Source organism: Daktulosphaira vitifoliae, unplaced genomic scaffold, assembly GCF_025091365.1.
Source record: "Daktulosphaira vitifoliae isolate Bord-2020 unplaced genomic scaffold, ASM2509136v1 Scaffold_2, whole genome shotgun sequence".
Taxonomy (NCBI): domain Eukaryota; kingdom Metazoa; phylum Arthropoda; class Insecta; order Hemiptera; family Phylloxeridae; genus Daktulosphaira; species Daktulosphaira vitifoliae.
Window position 1 is genome coordinate 14,504,241 of NW_026099573.1, and position 17,083 is coordinate 14,521,323.

A 17,083-nucleotide genomic window follows, 5' to 3' on the forward strand; every position below is an offset into this window, starting at 1 on the left:
CTTTTGAACGATAGAACAATATTAATATATTTTAATCGTGTTAGTCGAACACTTTCTTTTATATTTAGACATTCTATGACCTTAACGTTTGTATTTTGAATTAATTTTGGGGTGTTATATGCCTGAAGTGGTCGCCTCGGTAACGCGCCATTAGAATAGTTTCGACAAAACGCTTGAGGAACGTGATAGCGCCATAAACCATAATAAATTAGTCTTAGTCGATCATGTGCCTTCAGTCAAAAAAATGCCTTGACGTAAACTTATTATACAATTCTTCTGTAATTGGAATTCCAAGGTAAGGAAAAAATTTAAACTAAAAAATTAGCACATGTGTATGAAGCTTCAATAATAAATATCATCTAAATAAACCGAATTTTCAAAAAGATACTTGAAATCTTTCAAAATGTTTGAATTATGATTTTTAAATAGAACCGATACTCTTAAGTTTAGTTCCAAATTTGAATTTTGTCCAACACTTTATTTTATAATTTTAATAAAGTAGGTTTTATTATAATTTAACAATTTCCAATTTGAGAGTTTACTCGCAAAAAAATAAAATACTGGAAAAAATTTTTGAATTTAGTTACATATATTTCTTGATTTGAAAGGGATGTCAATTTTATTTTTTTAAATGGCAACATATATATTTACTAACTGATAACTGTGTCGCGATCTCACAGTGCTACCGTTTTACAATTACTGTTGATAATATTTTTATATTGTAATATTTGTAATGTATTATATCGAATAAAATTAAATATATAAAATAAATGCTTTGTTACTTTAAAGACTAACAAATTTATTCGTTGTGCCAATTAAAAGTTTTATTTAGTAATCATTAATGTATAATTAATTTTTTTATTTCTTTATATTTATTTTGGTATTGTATTGTTAGACTTATTAGTCTAAATAATCTATAAATTGATAGAACTTGGCCCATAATTAATTTATTGAAGTTTGGGAATCAAAAGATTCTATTTTCTCGTTGTAATATTGATGACACTCTAATTTATATTATTCATAGTCTGAAGTTTCAAAATAGTAATTAAATGTAGTGTATGATAATGTATTATTTTATCAAGATTATATTTAAATTTTAGCCTTTACGTCATAGGCGCAAATATAATACATAATTACTACAATAATTATATTGGATATTGAAAGTGTGAAATATGTCATTGGTGTAATATATGTATTTCATTTTAAACATAGTAATATGTTTTGGTTTCAACAATTATAGTTAAAATACCACCATAAAATACCATGGTAGGAAAAAATGCAAGTATATAATGTTACACATAATTGTATATTTATAAATAGCTAAAAAGAAGGTTGAGTATATAGGCGCACTTTCAGTCAAAAATTTAGGAATGCAAAAATTTTAGATATCTAGGTGACTCATACAGGGCAAAGCCCTTATTTCAAGCCAATAATAAGTATTTTAATTATATAACACCATAAAAACTACGTTTTCATTAATTAAGCCATTTATATCGTTATTAATGTATAGATAATAAAAAGATTAGTAAACTTATTTCCTCTATACTTATGGGTAACAAATATTTAATATGGCGCATTAATGAAAAAAATCTTTCACAAGTTGCTCATGAAATTGGCGTGATGGATACTTGAATTAATTAAATTTATTATTAAAGTTGTTGGATAAACATTCGAATTACAAACGTCCCTGACACTTCATTCAAGAAAAAATAATTTTTCAGACAATATTTGAATACTATAATTTTATTCTTAAAACTTTTATGTGAAATCTCTAAGATATCATAAAAAATTATATGTGTTAACTAAACAATAATTGTTATTAATTAAAATTAAAAAAGTAAAGTACAGTAGGGATCAATAAAAATGGAATCGAGACATTTTTTAGATTAGTATAAATGATATTTGACAGTGATTAAAACAGTATTATAAAACGTTTTGATTCTTTGAAAACATTTTTACATATCCACCAAAAATAACATGATTTTCGACTGTAGAAATCAATTTTTCATTGAAAACAAGTCTAGAAAACTTCTTTCAATTTATGATTGTATAATACACAAAAAAACCTTTTATTTGAATCAGTTATGAATGATGTAAACATAGATGTTCCGTTGCTATGCAACACATAAAATCGGTCATTTTTACCCAAAACTGTATGATTTTTGTTTTAGGAGCAATAATGCCTAAATATCGAGATTTCGAATAATTTTTTTCTTCTTAAAGTACATTAAATTAGTATTAATTTAATGTAAATCTAAAAAACAATTTTTTGGAACATTATAAAAAATTTAAAAAGAAAAAAATTATGTGATGATTAAGCTTTAACTCAACCTCTTTTCATTACTTTTATGAATTAGTATAATAATTAGAATAATAATAATAATGCTCAAAATTTGTGGGAGTACTAAGATCCCCCAAATGTGCGCTTAGGTTGGGTACATTTCACTCAGCGAAAAAAATTGTTGTGGTCTTTGGAATTAAAGTAACCCCAAGTTCAAATACTATTTGCGCCTATACTTAACATTATTCAAAATATTTTGTAAATACCGATGTATACCAAGTAAAGAGTATTAGAAAAATAATTTCATTTATACGAGCTAAGTCATTTATCGCTTGGACACAGCATGACCTTGTCACACTAAAGGAATAAATCGATTATGTTTATAAAGTAGTGTAACTTTAAAATATTTGGCCATCTATAACCACTACCATATAACGATCTTAAACAGTCGTAGTTTACTTTTGTCTTGAGGTCGAGGTTAACTATTTTTGACCTAATTACTAATAGCATAATAATATTTGACTAGTCAAAGGTCGATCCGTGAATTACCATATCATTCGCGTGCAAATGTCCAAGTGATTTTATCTTGACTGTTTAAGTACATAATGTTTTATATACCATTAACCTAAATTTTTTCAACTATTTTCCATGGACAATGGGTTCCACGTAAAATTTTTTTAAATATTGCCTTTTGGCCTAATTAAATAGAAACATACATATTTATCTAGCTTACAAAATAGGAAATTCTGTAATTAAGAAAATGACTGATTGATAACAATTTGTGGATTAGTATTTAATATATATTAATATTTTAAAGTATTGACTGAAGGTGAGGCGGAGTACTGCATTTTTTAGACATTTCTTAGCCTCACTCTTCTTCCCGGCTAGACTTTTGAATACTTGTCCAAAAGTTGTAATCGATCAGTCATTTTCTTAAATACATAATTTCCTATTTTATAAAATAATTAACTATATATGTGGTCATTTATTAAAATAAAATTGACACCTCTATAAGACAAAAGAGATGAACACAAAACATTATTATGATAGATAAATGTAGATATCCATGCACATAAACAAAAAAAATTCACAAAAAAATGATTTTAAAAGAAGTTAAAAAAATCACACTGTATATACATTTGTATATATTTTCATGTATACTCTCCTTATTTTTCCTCACTATAATCCTACCTACTTGGGATCGGCCACCCTTAACCTAAACTTCCACTTGACACGATCACCCACATCATCTGCGCTCACATCAGCCGTCTTCTTACCGCATTCAATTATATCCCTCCATCTCTTTTATGGTCTTCCTCTACCTCTTCTTCCTTCAACATTTATTTCTACAACTGTTATTACGGCTTCCGATTCTTCTCTTCTCATAACATGACCAAACTATCTAAGTCTATTTTCTCTCATCTTATCCACGATTGACGCTACTCCTATACTCCCTCTTATATAATAATGTCTTATCCTATCTTCTCTAGTCACTTCATTCATCCATCTAAGCATTCTCATCTCTGCTACACTCATTTTCTGCTCTACTTTCTTATCAACCACCCAACGCTCTGAACCATACATCATAGCTGGTCTCACTACAGTCTTGTAGAATTTACCTTTAATTGGAATTCTTTTATCGCATAAGACACCAGATGTTTCTCTCCACTTCAATCACCCGCATTTAATTCTGTGTCTTACATCCTCGTCAATACCACCGCTCTTTTGCATAATTGATCCTAAATACTTAAAACTTTTCACCTCTCTAATCACGTCCTCGCCTATTGTCACTGGTCTCCTTATTTCACCTACACCTTGTTCTACTTTTTCAAATTCGTACTCAATATACTCTGTCTTACTCCTACTTATTATTAAATCCTTTAAAGGTAAAGGAACGAAATTCCGGTTCACGACAAAAATTTTTTTTGCGTTCCGACTCGTAAAAAAAATACATTAGTATGTAGTATGTATTAAAAAAAAATGTGTTCCGGTTCAAAAAATTTTCCATTTCAAGCACTGGCACCACGGCACTTCTTCTTGTATTCTTTAGTAATTTCATCCATCACTATAGAAAATAAGTAAGGGCTTAAAGCAGAACCTTGATGCCTCCTACTCTTACCCGAAAACCTTCTGTTACTCTTTACCCAAGTATAAGTGCCATCATACATATTTTTTAAATCTACATAAAATTATATATATATATATGTTGGTAAAAGTTTCATAATTGTAGGTTAAACCAAAAATAAGTTATAATCTAAACTTTAGTATTTCTTTTTTTTGACACTCAAACATAACATTAAAAATTAAAACAATCGGTTAAATTTGATAGAACAGTCTCAAATTTTGTAAATATCTTATTAAACATCTTGAAATAATTTTAGGAAAGCTAAAAATTAATGATTTCTTATGACAATTTTACTGTATGATTATCCTTATATTTCTAATTTGTTATTATCTCAAAAACTAGATATAATTAAAAAATTCTGAAACCAGATTCTTTTTATCATCAAAATTCATTCTAGAATTCATATAAAAAAATACCAACACAGTGGAGTCGCAGCACAGTCGAGACATGGCATAGTTGAATTTAGTATAGATTTTATATGACAGTGAATAAAATCACTATCATAAAAAACGCTTCGATGCAAATCTGTAGATAGTGTTTAATTTTAAAAAATTGATGGATTATTTCAAAAGCTATAAGATCTCCTATTTCCTTATTTATATACTGAGTACGAGTTTTATGATTTATAAGTGTAATATATGAATAAATATATATATATATATATATATATATATATATATATATATATATACAGAGTGATTTTTTTATCATAACCCGCTCAATTACTAACAGAGTAATAATAATTTAAACATTTTTTTTTTTTGGTTATCTTTGTTACACATTATCCTTGAATTATTAACTATGTAATTATCTTTAAGTTTATCCCTTATGCCTTGTAAGGAGGTCAAAATTGTTTTTTTAAATGGGAACACATATTTTTAATTTAATAAAATGTTTGGATTTTTAATTCAATAGTAAATAGCTAATTAGATTTTTATGACATTGCTGTCACAGTCACGGAATGTTTATTATCAATTATGACTATCAATAGATAAACTTTCTGTATTGTCAGTTAGTGTATTTATAAACTCACAACAATGTACCTTACTACCATTGATAATAACAATGCTGTGTACCTGCTAATACTGATGTCATAAAAAACCAATAAGCTACCTGTATTTGTAAACCGTAATGTATTATACATGTTTATTAACTCAAAAATTTGAAACTTTAAATATTTATATCTAATAAACGAATAAAGTTATATTAAAAATTCAAATGCCATTTACTATTAAATTAAAAACTCAAACATTTTATTAAATTAAAAATATGTGTTTCCATTTAAAAAACAAATTTGACCCCCTTACAAGGCATAAGGGATGAACTTAAAGATAATTACATAGTTAATAATTCAAGAATAATGTGTAACTAAAGATAACCAAAAAAAAATAATGTTTAAATACATTTATTCTGTAAGTAATTGAGTGGGTGATGATAAAACTATCACCCTATATATAAAAGTGTCAGTATTTCGGAACACTTTTAAAAATTAAGTTGAAAAAGTTCTACTTTCTATATACATTTTTATGCTTTGAACCCCCCCTGTATTAAGAGAAATGTTCCGATTAAAAAAAAAAGTATGTCGAATAAAAGAGGTATATAAATATTATTTCTTCTGTTACTTTTTACTCTAGTATAAGTGCCATCTCATACATATCCTTTATTATATTAATGTACCTTTTCGGGACTCCTTTTCTCATTAATGCCCACTTTAAAACCTCTCTTGGTACTATACCATACGCTTTTTTTCAAATCTATAAATACCATACACAGCTTTTTCTTCTTTTCCCTAAACTTTCCTATTAGTTGCCTCACACAAAATAATGGCTCCATTGTTACTTACCAGGCATAAATTCAAACTGGATTTTAGATAACAATTTTTTTTCTTACTTTTGCAAGTCTATAGACTTCTTTTTTGCCTTCCTTTGTTCCTAGCCTATCATACAACTCATCATACTTCAAATATATAATTTCATGTATACATTGATGTAAAACTAGTATTCTATCTAGATAATGGTAGTTTAAAATTCGAAATTAACCAAATTTTTGAACGTTTTTAAAATAATAGAAATCTTTATTATTAAATAATATTTGAATTTACAGTTTAATAAGACTACAGTATAATACTGGTAAATATTATAGAAGGATAATTTTAAATAAATATCACACACTTTAGGCATTATTATAGATTTTTTATAAAAATTTTTCACTTAACTTTAATAATTCTAGTGAGATTTATTTGATGATTCTTGCAGTTGATGTCACCATTAACGGCTGTGATTGTTTCTATACGAATTAAAAATTACGTGATCTTTATTAATATATTAGATCATACTAATGTACACTTCGTTTGTCCGCGATGCTCTGTTTTAGAAAAACGTCTGTAATCAGGCTAGCTAGTCGATAAGTGGAGAAACACTTTGGAGAGCGCAATGGTTAATTAAAATTTTGATTAAAATATTATTTTGTTAGTACTCAGGGAAGCAAAGAAATGGACATAATGCAATCTAATCATGTATTTTTTATAATATGTAGTGTATGTAATAAAAATAAAAATAAATAAATCAAATACCATGTTTATAGGTTGAAATTATTGTATAATAAAAATATTCAACCGAAGATAAGAAGTATTAGAATTCATACTAGTCCAAGCGACAAAAAAGAAAATTTTATCGGTTAAATTTAATATAAAATTGTAACCAAAAGCGAACTGATTTTTTTTTTTGAAAAAATGTAGCCAGAATAAATGGGTTTAACGATCTTTGGCTTAAGATATTTTTGAATGAATATGATTGTTCAAATGTGATAGGATTTTTTTCATGGGGTTTCATGGAATGCGTATATTACAGAGGGCAGTTGATTTTTGTGTAAGAAAAAGTATTTTAGCTTTGATGCCAAGCTGAAAAGGTATTGGTTTTACTATGATGTGTTTTTTTTGTGTTTGTCACTACTTTTTCTCAGCTCTCACTGAACGGATTTCTTTCAACGATACGTCAAAAGATCAAAAATCGTATCTAGTCGAAGACATTACCCTTAAAAATTAAAAAATATTTCCTCGTTCCCCGTAAACGGGGGAAACCTCTAAATAAATTACAAATTTAAAAATCGCTAATTTTTTCAATTTTTTCAATTTTTTTTACTTAAAACTGCCATAACTTTTTCAAAATTGAACAAATCAATATCATTTTTTTTTAATAGATGCATAATGTTTTTACCTATTATTTGGTATATATTTTTTTTTATAAATCTGACCCTAAATCTGTCCACAGGGAAGGATTCAAAATGACAACTTTTTTAGTATTTATATACGTCTTTCATTTGACATACTTTTTTTTTAAATCGGACCATTTCCCTATGTACGAGGGGGGTTCAAATCTAAAAAATGCATATAGTAAGTAGAACTTTTTGACTTAACTTTTGAAAGTGTTTCGGAAAGTCTGACACTTTTATATATATCTTAAATTAAAGCTAATATAATATACTTTATTATGGAAAAAAGAAATTTCGGACTTTATTTTGTCTTCACGGTGAAAATGGCTACCGAATGCTATTTTTGTGTGAAAATTCTCATGTAAAGATTTGCATCGAAGCGTTTTTTTTGATAGTGATTTTAATCAGTGTCAGATATCATTATACTTGATCCAACTATGTCACGTCACCACTGTGTCGGTTTTTTTTTAATTATTTACCTATCCACGGAGGAACACAGTTTTGGTGGTATATTTTTATTGAGTAAATGAATTAATAATTACATGTATTCAAATTCGTTACTACAACTATATAATTATAATATTATTTAGTGTTACTAAAATTATTTTAAATACTTTAAAAGTATTTATTATTTTTAGTCGAGGCGTTGACTGATTACTAATATGGAAACATTGAGTGCCTCTACTATGGAATTTCGAAAGAAAGTGTATTTTGAAGGGCCTTCATCCGATATATGTAATGAAAATCTTACACCATTAATGACAGCTTGCATGTATGGACGCCAAGAACAAGTTCAACTGATTTTAAAGGATAGAGTAAGGTTTTCAGTTTTATTAAAGTTTATAAATTAAAGAATGAAACTCCGCGATCTTAAAATTATATAAAATTAAAATTCGTAAAAAATACTTTATGTCGATAAAAATTTGTTTTCAAGACTCTTTTTATAACTAAACGTTATACAACTGTTATACTCTAAAGGTTGTTAAAGTTAAAAATAATAAAATTTTTGGAAGAAAAAAAATCAAAATATTTAGACATTTCATATGAATTTATGTTAAAAAAATGGTTTTTTTGCGCTTTTACATAAAGTGGTTTATAATATGATGGTAATCACTATTGAATTTAAATCTTTACTAGTGTTTATAATGCTATGTTTCGATTGTAATGGATTTTCTTTTTAAGGTTCAAAATTACCATTTTATAAGTTTGTATGTTTATAGCCATTATCTGTTTCTGAGCGAGATAGTATGTTCAAGACTGCGTTACATTATTGTGCAGAAAATGACGAAGAAGATGCGGAATGTGCCAGGTTGTTATTAGACACTGATCCATCTATTATTGATATACCAGATGATGATGGACATACTGCTTTGCATTTGGCTGTTATTTCTGGGAATCTACCTTTGGTTAGATTATTATTGAAGTATGCCGATCCTAATAAAAGAGATATTGAAGGTCATTCTACTGTTCATTGGGCCACAGGTAATTTTTACATAATTATACAGGGTGTTCAGTAAGTTAGGAAACAGTTAAATTGTTACAAACAATGAGTACAATAGAAATTCGTTTCCTTATTTACTGAACACCCTGTATACATGGTTGCATGATGTATTAATTACACCTTGGTATATGGGTTATAGAAAAAATACTTTAAACCAGTTTTTGAATAATGTGGGATTGATTTGAATATAAATACTAGGTTGTATAATTTAACATTAAGAGTACTCTAATTTGCTGAATTTTGTATTATTTAACAAATTATGTTGGTTTTTTATAACAGCATGTAAAATATTTTTCAAGTCGTAGTAATTTTTTAAATATAATTTCAAATCTTTGAAGAAAATTTAATGACAATGCCAAATTAAATTGTTCTGGGTAATTTTTAGGGTTAAATTTTTGCAGCAACCTTAAAATTAACCATTTTTATTGTCACTCATCAATTATAGTTATAGCAAAAATAAAGGTCATAATAAAGGCAGATGATGTGGGTGATCCTGTCAAGTGGAAGTTTAGGTTAAGGGTGGCCGATCCCAAGTAGGTAGGATTATAGTGAGGAAAAAGAAGGAGAAGAAGAGTGCATTTTGAGTAACAAATACTGGTTTTTGTAGAGTTTTCCAGTATTTATTTCGAAGTAATTGAGTAATGTTTGATTATTGATTGTCTTGTGTTATTGTAATACATTTTTCTGTATTTATTAAAATTAGATTTGCGAACCTACAATCACTGCATGTTCTAAATTTTTTTTCGGGAAAGAACTGTAGAATATAAAGTTGGCAATTTAAGAAAGTCGAGTTGTAGATTTTACTCTTCGCTTAAAATAATATGGGTATACTAACCTCAGCAAAATTGTTTTGGTCGACATTTTTTGTTATGAGAAGGCGTTATACTTCTCTATTACACTTATAAGTATATTGTACTTAGACTATATTTTAATTATATTGTAAAGACAGTTGCGCAAATTGTATAACATAAGATAGCACTGACATAATTACGGGATGATATATCTCCCTAACACAAAAATAATTACATTATGAATATACCATTTTTTCGCAGAAGTGATAATTTTTCTGATTTATATCAACCTCTCCCTAGGATGAAATTCTAGTTACGAGTCGTAATTATAGTGTCTTAGTAACTTACGACACTATAAGATGTGCATTAACATAGTACTATACTATACTATAATACATAAATTTATTTAGATTCATTTATGTTTTAGTTTTTGTCTATAATGGTCATTAGGTCAGCGATACATATAACATAATATCTATATCATGCATATCTCTTTGAAAATCAATATTATTATTTATGCACATTTTATTGCGTGAAACCAAAAGTTAGGAAGATGTTCGTGTTTTGTTATGCTATAATTATTAGTTTGGGTCACCAATACTCAAGTTTCTATTTATATTAAGTACAACTACATAAAATCAATGGATTGATATTTTTTTATCTTTGAACATATGATAGCTAAGTTTTTAACATGATTTATAATGTCGCATATAATTTAACTATTTGAACTAATGCATATAACAATGTGATCTTGGTTACTTAAAAAGATTACTGTTATTTGCATTTAACCCTTTTAAGTATTTTTGTTTAAAATTCAAAATTTCATATATTACAGAGATGGTTCCAGTAACTTGGTTTTATTGGTATAAATATTTTATATCACTGGAAATCCTGTCTGTGAATCTGCCTTTACTGTTTAATATAATACTTAACAAACACATAGAAATATTTCATTATGATGTTTTAAAGTTAAGGTTTTATATTTTCTATATCTAATTGTACCTTAATTATCATATAAAGCTTTCTTTTTATCACTGGCCTTTCTCGTTCTTGAATATAGATCTGTATCCTGATAATAAATAAGAAATGTTGTACAAGCTATAGTGTCATCCTTAATATTGACTATTCTCATTATTACTGGTGCCATGGTGTCACGTAATTGATATTTTTTAATAAGTGTAAAAAATGTAACAATAAATTAAGGCATTACTTCCGTGGCTGATGACTAATGACTTCACAATTAAATAAACATATGTAACTACGCATTAATTTAAATACTATTTAAATCAATTAGATTTGGTTATTGTGGTCAGTGGGCTCCAAGATTTATTATTAAAACATCTGTCTTCGTATTCATTGTTGTTCTCCGACTTTCATTCTTACGTCAAGAAGTTAGTTTGTTCATTCTTGATGCCATTGCTTTACTTGTTTTTTCTTTAAATTAATTCAAGTACTTGTGTTTCACATCTTGTCTATACCTTGTACTTAGTTACATCTTTCTCTTGGTACGCTTAGTATTTGTGTCCTGCACCTTATATCTTGACGTAACTCTCCTTAACTTCCTATTATAACGGCTCTTTGATACCCTCCCTTATAGATCGGAGTTTCAGCCGAGCATACTATAATTAATTGCTAAAAATAAAATTCTTATCTCGTAATTGTTTTCAATTACTTTAAAGTTAGAAATGATCCCCTCCTTACTCTTTTTTATTTTATTGATAATTTAATATTATGAATATTTATATGATTTCTTATCCTGTATAAGCTTTCATTCATCGATATTCAACATTAAAAGTTAATTATACAGAGTGGCCCACCACTCACTGACAACTTAAATAACTTTTGATCCAGTTAATATTTTTAGCTGATATTTTTTTTAAATAATAGTTATACGCTAGGTCCATAGCTATATCTCAATAATTAATTTTTTTACATTTTATTAAAAATATTATTTATTTTTAAATTTTAAATAAAATGTAAAAAAAAAATCTAAGATAGCTATTTTGTAGAGTAGAATTTAAGAAAAATTTTAGTAAAAAAATATCTTATTAATATTGAGTAGTAAATGTTCTGTAGCGTTTTGAAGTTTGTGTAAATTTGTATTTTCATATATTGTTTTACGGTATTAAACAATAAATACGTATTGAGAAAAAAACAGAAGAAAACGCCATCTTTTCAATATACTTTTGAATGAGAGTGATAAGTAATAATAGCCTTATCTAATTTCTTATCGTGGTATTAATGCCAAGTTTGTAATGTATACACATTATCATCATATGTATACACAGTAATCATGAAAAGATAGCGTTTTCTTCTGTCCTTTTCTCAATACGTATTTCAATGTTTAATAGCGTAAAATAATACATAAAAATTCAAATTTTCACAAACTTCAAAACGCTACAGAATATTTACTACTGAATATTAATAAGATATTTTTTTACTAAAATTTTTCTTAAATTCTACTCTACAAAATAGCTATCTTAGATTTTTTTTTTACATTTTATTTAAAATTTAAAAATAATTAATATTTTTAATAAAATGTAAAAAAAATTAATTATCGAGATATATCTATAGACCTAACGTATAACTATTATTTAAAAAAAAAATCAGCTAAAAATATTAACTGGATCAAAAGTTATTTAAGTTGTCAGTGAGTGGTGGGCCACCCTGTATACTTGAATAAATCTTATTGAAAAATTGGTTATTGAATGTTATTGATGATTATTGGATCAAACGTTATAAGAGATATCCGCTAGATCTGAGACATTCTGTATATTTTAACTTGTTATAAGTGTAGTAGAGAAATTTTAAAGTTCTTAATTCAATAAATCTTTTAATTAAAAAATTAAATAAAAATGTTTGTGTCAATTCAATAGTTTGTGCTGATATCGAAGCATTAGAGTTGGTATTAAGTCATGGAGGCAGTACTGATTTAGCTGATGTTCATGGCGGTTATGCTGTTCATTACGCTGCTCAAATGTGTGGAACTACAGGAGTCTGTCAATCTGGTAATCCTAAGAATGTTGGTGTTAAAGTTTTGCAACTATTGTTGTCATACGGAGCCGACGTTCATGTCGTTGATAAACACGGTCGTCAACCGATATTATGGGCCGCAAGCGCTGGTAAATATATTTGGAATACTATTACTATAATATTTTATGAATAAATAATATCTAGGACGGGTTAGGTTTATAAAAATTCAATAGAAAAAATAACAAGCTATTTTGATTTTAAAACAAACGCTATGAAGTTATTTCAAATTTTAAAATAATAAATGGCTATAAATATATTGAAACAATATAAAAACTGTTTGGATTCGGGTAAGGCATAACACTTTTAAGCTATTAAATTAAAGGTAATTAAGAAAAAATATTAATATTACGTCCGAAAGAGCAAGAGTACAAAAAAAAAATGAATACACAAATAATTATTTAAATAATGTTAAAACACATACCAAAAAATAATTTCTAAGACATGATTATTTAATATAACTCAGGTATTAAACTAAAAAAAAAAAAATTAATATTAGAAATTTTGTTACAATTTATTAACATTCTATTGATGGGTGAAAAATAACTAGTTTTAGCGATGGTGTGATATGTGAAATGAAGAAGATGAACGAGAGTTTTAACTTGGTACATGCAAATTAATTTGCTGTAAAACTTAGAACAATCAATAAGGTGATTAAGTATTTATAAATATAACTTACAAAAATCAATTTTCTACAATTTTTATGAGTATCCAGACTTGATATTTAGGAAAGAGCGCCAAAAACAATATTTTTTATGTTTTTATTATAATTTTTAATTACAAATAATATTTTTGAATTATTATTTATTTTAAATATCATTAAAGAAAAGACTACATAATTATTTTTGAAAAAAAAAAAATCATTGAATATTTATACGATTAGCTATTTAGCTACAATGTTATTTTAGGAAGTGCGGATGCAATCATAACTTTGGTTAACGGTGGTGCAAAAGTCGAAGCACGCGATAAAGATGGTTTAACAGGTAAAAATATCAAAAGTTATTATTGTGAAGTAATATAAGTAAATATTATATTAATAAAAAAATTCTAATGAAACATTTTTTCTTAACATTTATTTAGTACGATATTTGTCATTTCTAGTTACAATTTTATCAATTTTTTGCACTTATATAGCGTTACATTGTGCAGCAAGCCGGGGTCATGTTGATTGTGTGGATTCTTTATTGACTTTGTGTGGAGCTAACGTAGACGTAATTGATAGTAACGGATGTTCACCTTTATTCTATGCAGTAACACTCGGACATGCAGACGCTACTGAAGTGTTATTAGAACACGGTGCTGATCCAAATAGACAAGATGGAAAGGGAAGGACGTAAGAAAGAACTGAATTAAATTTAATGAATAAAATATGGTCAAGTTAAATTTATTATGAATGAAATTATATATATATATATATTTATTTAACTACCCTACGGTACTTTTTATTGAGACGATCGTAAATCTTAATCAATACAATTAAATGGTTATCAAAATTATAAATATACATTTTACTAATTAATATATATATATATTAATACAACATGAATGGGATTTACACTTTCAGTGAAGTGGTCCCTAACTAAGTCTAATAATAATAAATAATATTAAAATTGTAAAATAAATATTTATACATTTAAACTAAGTCATATGGCTTGACGCGTTTTAAACGTCTTAGGTCATTGGAATTGTCCAATAGTTGAATTGCCGTTATATTTTCATGGTTTTCCAACCTTATTATATGCTTACGTACAAACCGAGTGACTTCATCTGCTACGGTTGGTAACATCATATCTCGATGAATTACATAATTTCTATCGAATCTGTGAGCCGCGACGATTGTACGAATCGCGATATTTTGACAACGTTGTATAACATCTATGTTGGACTTACTGGCACAACCCCACAATTGAGTCTAGACAGGTTTTATGATCGCTACGTTTAACAGACGTTTGTTCTCTAGTGATAGCTCAAAATTTTTTCCAACTAACCAATAGAGTCCGCGCATTTTATCCTTTATCTGCAAAAAAATATTAAAGAATAAATTGAAATAGTTAGTGTAAGTGAAATTAGCTTAAAACATGTATATGGAAAAAGAGGAATACCGAATATGATTTGGATTGAGGTGTTTTTATGAGAATAGCTGAAATTTGTGATGAGGATGCTGAAGACTGAATATAATGGACTAAGAGGCTGACCCAAAAAAGTTAATGAAGAAAAAAAGAGGAAGGCTACAGTGATTTTTATTACTATTGATTTTATAGATATGATTTTTTTATCTATAATAATAAAGATTGTATAAAGATGTATTTAAATAATTCGCTAGAAAACATTGCTTTTAATTGTATATTCATGTTTTAACCTTGATAATGTTTTTTAAGGCCTCCACATTGCGGTTCTTTTAAAGGTCAATTAGAAACGGTTAGGTTATTACTCGATCATGGCGCAAACTTATGGCTCCGAAATTCTAAAGGTGGTTNATTCATGTTTTAACCTTGATAATGTTTTTTAAGGCCTCCACATTGCGGTTCTTTTAAAGGTCAATTAGAAACGGTTAGGTTATTACTCGATCATGGCGCAAACTTATGGCTCCGAAATTCTAAAGGTGGTTATCCTTTACACGACGCAGTGAGATCAGGTCGTAAAGAGCTAGTAACTTGGCTTTTATCATTACGTCCAGATTCAGCTAACTACTATGACGATGACGGAAAAAGACCTTTGCATATTGCTGTACTTAATAACAACATTGAAATGTGTAAGGTAAACAGAAAAATTTACATCAGTTATTTTTTCTTGTTTATGTTAGAAAAAAAAATTCAATAATCGTCAATAAACAAAGGGAGGTAATAGAAATGTTAAAAAACATGAATAATTAAATTAATTGGGACTGCAAAATACGTTATTAAACTTGTGTAAACTGTCAAAAATGTTAAATCGGCTAAGTGATAACATCACTAGACGACTAGATCATTAGGGGTATTAAGGGAGTATTTTTCAGTGGGGATGTCAGTATGTGCTTAGCATTATGATTAATTCTTACTATGTAAAGTTAACTTGTTAAAAGAAACTTTGGCTGATTTAACATCATTTAAAGAATTTTTATTCTTTCGGCTCTAAAGTCGTTATATTTTTAAGGAAAAAAATTTATTATATGTATAATTCGTAATTTTTACATTAGATTATACTTGATAATGGTGCATCAGTAAATGCTATCATGAAACTGAAAGGTGAAAAAATGACACCTCTTGATGTAGCTTTACGAAAAAACAACGAAAACCTAGCAAAGTTTTTGAAATTGTATGGTGGAAAACCTGTTTCAAAATTGAATAAAACCTTATTTAAAGAACAACCTACTTTAGGGTCAAGGACAAAAAGGTTTGTAATTTAAGTTTAATAAGAATTTGCTACTGTTAATTTGTATTAATTTAAATTAAAATATATTTTTGTTTTATAAAAGTTAATTTGTTTTTTATCAAAATCATTTTGTAATAAATTTGCATAAAACTAACAAATACTAAATGAAAAGTTTTAATTTTAATTTTCATTATAATATTGTTTGATTTTATAGATTTGACACTCGAAGAAATTCACATTCATCTGAATCCATTAATAGGATTCATCGCACAGGTAGCGATAGGAAGAAAAAATCAATTCAAAGAAAAGGGGATAATTATAAAACTAAAAAAGAATTGAAAAGTCGAATGGTTCAAGTATGTAACCATTTTTCAATTTTCAATTACTAAAAAATTGCAAAATTAAACCTGACAGAATGTTTTTGGTGTAATTGATACTACAAACTAGAACTGAGCAAAAAATCCGAATTAATTTTTATTTGGATTATAGCGAAATCAAATAATCCAGACCACGAATTGAATCCGTTAATTTGCAAAATATTCATTTTTTAATACAATATATACAGAGTGATTTTTTTATCATAACCCACTCAATTACTAACAGAGTAATAATAATTTAAACATTTTTTTTTTTTATTATCTTTAGTTACACATTATTCTTGAATTTTTAACTATGTAATACTTTTTAAGTTCATCCCTTATGCCTTGGAGGGGGGTCAACTTTGTTTTTTTAAATGGTAACACATATTTTTAATTTAATAAAATGTTTGAGTTTTTAATTTAATAGTAAATGGC

General features: G+C 27.1%; 2 protein-coding genes across 4 annotated transcripts in view; both read left to right on the forward strand.

The window, feature by feature from the left end:
• LOC126897834 (uncharacterized protein DDB_G0287625-like) overlaps positions 1-17,083 on the forward strand; it is a 69,002-nt gene that overhangs the window by 34,187 nt on the left and 17,732 nt on the right. The window lies entirely within an intron of this gene.
• On the forward strand, positions 120-16,841 carry LOC126897838 (ankyrin-3-like). The gene is made up of 9 exons (XM_050671750.1): positions 120-295; positions 8,255-8,431; positions 8,837-9,098; positions 12,785-13,030; positions 13,847-13,921; positions 14,073-14,271; positions 15,449-15,695; positions 16,114-16,310; positions 16,504-16,841. The coding sequence occupies exons 2-9, from the start codon at positions 8,279-8,281 to the stop codon at positions 16,676-16,678; spliced, it is 1,554 nt and encodes a 517-aa protein (XP_050527707.1). The 5' UTR covers positions 120-295; positions 8,255-8,278; the 3' UTR covers positions 16,679-16,841.